Source organism: Vicugna pacos, chromosome 2 (genome assembly GCF_048564905.1).
Source record: "Vicugna pacos chromosome 2, VicPac4, whole genome shotgun sequence".
Taxonomy (NCBI): domain Eukaryota; kingdom Metazoa; phylum Chordata; class Mammalia; order Artiodactyla; family Camelidae; genus Vicugna; species Vicugna pacos.
In genome coordinates, this window is record NC_132988.1 from 111,264,584 (window position 1) to 111,269,009 (window position 4,426).

At 46.7% G+C, this 4,426-nt stretch overlaps 1 protein-coding gene across 1 annotated transcript; it reads left to right on the forward strand.

Annotated features, from left to right (window-relative positions):
• The first annotated feature begins 385 nt into the window (after positions 1–385).
• FGFBP1 (fibroblast growth factor binding protein 1) lies at positions 386–3,439 on the forward strand. The gene is made up of 2 exons (XM_006208098.3): positions 386–519; positions 2,449–3,439. Exon 2 carries the CDS (start codon positions 2,469–2,471, stop codon positions 3,180–3,182), a length of 714 nt encoding a protein of 237 aa, XP_006208160.1. The 5' UTR covers positions 386–519; positions 2,449–2,468; the 3' UTR covers positions 3,183–3,439.
• The last annotated feature ends 987 nt before the right edge of the window (positions 3,440–4,426 follow it).

Below are 4,426 nucleotides of genomic sequence, written 5' to 3' on the forward strand. Positions count from 1 at the left end.
GGACAAGCTGTGAGTATCTCCAAGCTCCAACATTCTATCTGTAAAATGGGATGAATTATAGGTTACGCATACCATGGAGGGGACTGTGATGAGAATGAAGGGAGAACTTTGGGTAAAATGGGCTTATTGTTTGTAACTTCCCCTCCAAGATTTTGCTGCTGGGGTCCTTACCCAATCAAGGAGGGTCTTTACAAGGCTGAGCTGTCCTAAACAGGCTGCTGGGGGGAAAGGAAAGGGCTTGGAAGAACCTGGTCTAATGCCATGTATGTAACACCCTCCCACCCCGCCCCCACAAGATTACATCAACCACTTTCCCTGAAGGAAATGGCTGTCTCTGAAGGGGCGTGGCTGGGAGGAGTGTGAGTAAAGCTACACAGGTTTGTGAGTTGTAAAAACCTGGTCTGTTTGGGCTCTTGTATAAAAGGCCATCCCTGCCTCATACTGTGGACGAGACAGCTGTAAGCCTGCAAGCTCACTCCTACATCTGGGATCACACTGGATCTGCAAACTCAGAGCCAGGTAAGAGCCTAGCTCTCTAGAGAGTTTCATTGCCTGTCCCCCTCCCAGCTCCCATGAGGACGTCAGGTTCCTGGGGTCTGGACCCCAGCAGAGACATGTGGGCGCTGAGTCCCAGTGCCGTGAGGAATGAGTGGGTCTTCATCTGACATGCCTGGCTCCCATCCAGCCTTCATTTCGGAAGCCCACGTTTGGTGACTATCCTGTATCAATCCTGAAGGGAGGCCATGTGCTAAGAGTAGCAATGAGATCAGGGCCACTTCCTGCCTCTTTTGTTTTTAAGTTTTTTTTATTGAAATGTAGTTGATTTACAATGTTAGTTTCAGGTGTACAGCAAAGTGATTCAGTTACACAGATATATATACTTTTTCAGATTCTTTTCCATTGTAGTTTATTACAAGATATTGAATGTAGTTCCCTGTGATACACAGTAGGTGTTTGTCGTTGATCTATTTTATGTATAGTAACATGTGTCTGTTAATCCCCAACCCCTAATTTTCCCTCCCCGCCCTTTCCCCTTTGTGAGACCTGCCTCTTTTTAAACAAAATTCTGTATTCTTTTAAAATGGAGCACTGATCATAATAATCAGCTTATCACCCTGAACTGAGCCAAACCAAATCTTGAGTTGTTCATAATTGCTTTTTTATTTCTTGCCAATGTTTTCTGAAAGGCAGAGTAAGGTGAAGGCAAGAGTTCTTCAATGAGGGCTGGTGTACAGGACCAGAGAGAGACGTTCTGGCTGTCTGTCCCAGCTTTGTCACTTGACCACCAGGGGACACTGAGCAATTTGTTTGCCATTCTGAACCTTAACTGTCACATCTGTTACCTGGGGGTGAGGTATTATTACCTACCAGGCAGGGCTCTTGTGTGGATTAACAAGACAAGAATTAAATACCAGTCAAGTGCTTAGCACATAGTAGGTATCAAATTAAAATGCTAATTCTCTTCTTTCAAGTGTGGTTTTTGTTGCCCACCTGATAAAATCTATGCAGTTTGGTGCAGCAATTAAGGTCATCCTATTTATTCAATGATTACTTTTGAAAAGCACTGACCGTGGGCTTTCTGTGTGTCAGGCACAGTGCCACAAGTCTAAAGGCTCCGGTGGAAATTCACCCCATCCACCCTGGTTCACGTTGCCCAGTCAAGTTGGGTGACTTCCCCTCTTGCATGACCCTCCCTAGGCTCTTAATGAATCCCAAATACCCCTCCTCACAAGCCCCGCCCCATCCCCCATCTCAGAGTCTCCAAACCTCATGCATGTCTAACCTTGGGTCAAACATCACCTTTCATGTCACTTACCATGTCCTTCATCATTGTGTGGTCATCTGAGTCCACATCGAACGGTGAGAGAGAAATTCAGCACGCTGGAGCTGGAAGAGGGTTGACGATGATCTCACCCACCATCTTGATTTCCAGATAAAGAAGCTGAGACCTGGAATGGGAGAGAGACTTGCCCAAGATCAAGCTGGGGACACAGCTGGGATAGACTCCTGGTCCATGTTGTTCAGAGTTCCCGAAGAGTTGCCTCTAAGTTTTCAAGACATGAGACTTTCTTATTTACCTTGAGGAATTCAACATCCAGTCTAGTGCACAGCTAGTAGAAGCAGCTCCATGAGTGCTTAGTGAGTGATGAGCGCAGGAGTGAGTGAGTAAACGTGGAGTAATACAGTGAGTGATTAAGGGAGTGAGAGTTAAGGAGGTTCAGAGTGGTGATGAATGAATGAAGAGTAAGAACTTGCTGACATTCAAGATTCAAGTCAAGCAGAAGTATAATCAGACAGGCTGCTTGTTTACTAATTCCAGGAAAGAGAAGGATCTTTGATCTCGCTCCGCTGCAGGCAGGCATGGGTCCGGGTGGAGGGAGGGTCATCCTGCAGCCCAGCACTGCAGAACGGCTGCCTGACACTGACTCACTGCCTTTTGTCACACAGGTTCCCACCAAGCTGAAGCCATGAGGGTCCAGAGCCTCACCCTTCTCTCCCTCCTCCTTCTGGCTGCCCTGGTGCTCTCGGTGGAGGCCGAAAAAGAAAGAAAGAAACGACATGGTAGCAAAGCCAGCACAGATAAATTGCATGCTCCGGGTAAGCCCCAGATGGAGCCGAGAAGCCAGCCATCCCAGCACCTGACCAAAGGCAAGTTTGTTACCCAAGACCACGCCAACTGCAGATGGGTGGTGACTGAGCAGGAGGAGGGCATTGCCCTGAAGGTCGAGTGCACTCGGCAGGACAATAAGTTTTCCTGTTTCTTCACTGGCAATCCAACCTCATGCCTTGAGTCAAACCAAAAGAACGTCTATTGGAAACAAATTGGCCGGAACCTACGCTCTCAAAAGATCATCTGTGGGGACTCCAAGAGCGTCCTGAAGACCAGGGTGTGCAGAAAGAAGTTTCCAGAATCCAATCTCAAGCTGGTGAACTCCACTCTGATTAGAAACCAGAAATCCAGCCAGAAGTTAATGAAGCCTTCTACCAAAGAGCAGAGTGAGGTCGAAAAGACCACCCTTTCCAGCCCAGCAAAGACTCAGACCATGGCCACCAATTACTCCAAGTGTGTGGAGGACCCAGACTTGGTAAACCAGAGGAAGACAGCCTTAGACTACTGTGGGGAGTCCTGGAGCTTTTTCTGCAATTTCTTCATCTCCATGATACAGGGCAGTTCATGTTAATGAAGTCAAAATTGAACAGAGCCCACTAGGAGGCGCCATGTCAAAACTTTTCCATGTGCTGTAAAGATCTCCTGGTTACCTGTAAGATGAACATTTGTGCTATGAGAGTGCAACGGTTTATTTAAACAGATTTTGTAATTTTTGCTTTTGTGTTTTGGTATTTGTTTTATATTCATTTCCTGAGATGTGATTTCCAGAGGCTGTTGACCTCTGTATGTTTCCATGACCCCCAAAGCTATGTTTATATGAGCGCTAAGGACCAGTCTTTGAGCTGAATGAGTCAGAGTGATGATTTCAGTTCAATGCACTTTCTGCACAATTAACAAAGATAATAAAGCTCTGTGTGTTTTTCAGAAATACGTCCAACCATTGTTTGGTTTCTCTATATCTAGTTTGAATGAACTCATAAACAGGCCCTCACATAAGTGGAAAAAATATCCTGTTACCATCCTGAGTCATCCATAAGGGGACCCACCTGGAATCTCCGTCTGCATACTTCCATGCTTTGGTCTGAGGTATTTGATGCTGACTGAACTGATTTCCAGTGGGACACCTGAAGCATAAAGTTACTGATTGATACCTGTCAGGGTCTCACAGAAGGTAAGAAGGGAGGCAGGACTGGAACCCAGGAGGTCGGCAGGGTGGCCAGGTCCTTAGGCTGGAGGGGCATCCTCCATTGATTCAAGTCGGGGCTGCCCGTTACCACTCACCATATGCAGGACCTCTGACCGTGAGCTCGTTTCCAGCCTGGGGAGAGGGGCTTGAGTAAGTACAGCTTCCTGAGATGAAGACTCCAATACAAGGGTAGAGGCAGCATGGAAAACCAGAGAGGGGAGGCAGAAACTTCTGGAGATCTCAGGTTGAGCTTCGCAGAAGAGGTGATACCAGAGCTAGAATTTGGAGAGAGTTTCTTTAGGCAGGAAGTGGGGCAGAATGGAGGCACATTAGGCAGATGACAGACGTATGGTGAAGCTTCCACAAAAAGACACACTCATCTCCACTTTCTCCACTTCTGTGGTCAATGCAAATCCAGTGGCCACACCCATTTAAGGGGGCTGGAAAATGCCATCTTATGGTGTATCCAGGTGAGAGAAAACCGCATAGACTAATGACTCTTACACATAGCTAATAACTGTATCACTCTGAATGTTTCACAAGAGATTTTTCCATACCTGAAGTCTCACTGTCTTTAAATTCCCTGGGTGACTGTGAACCTCATGATGGCAAATGTAGACATGATTCTA

Coding starts and splice junctions, on each gene's coding strand:
- FGFBP1 (XM_006208098.3), top strand. CDS start 2,469: ATGAGGGTCCAGAGCCTCACCCTTCTCTCCCTCCTCCTTCTGGCTGCC.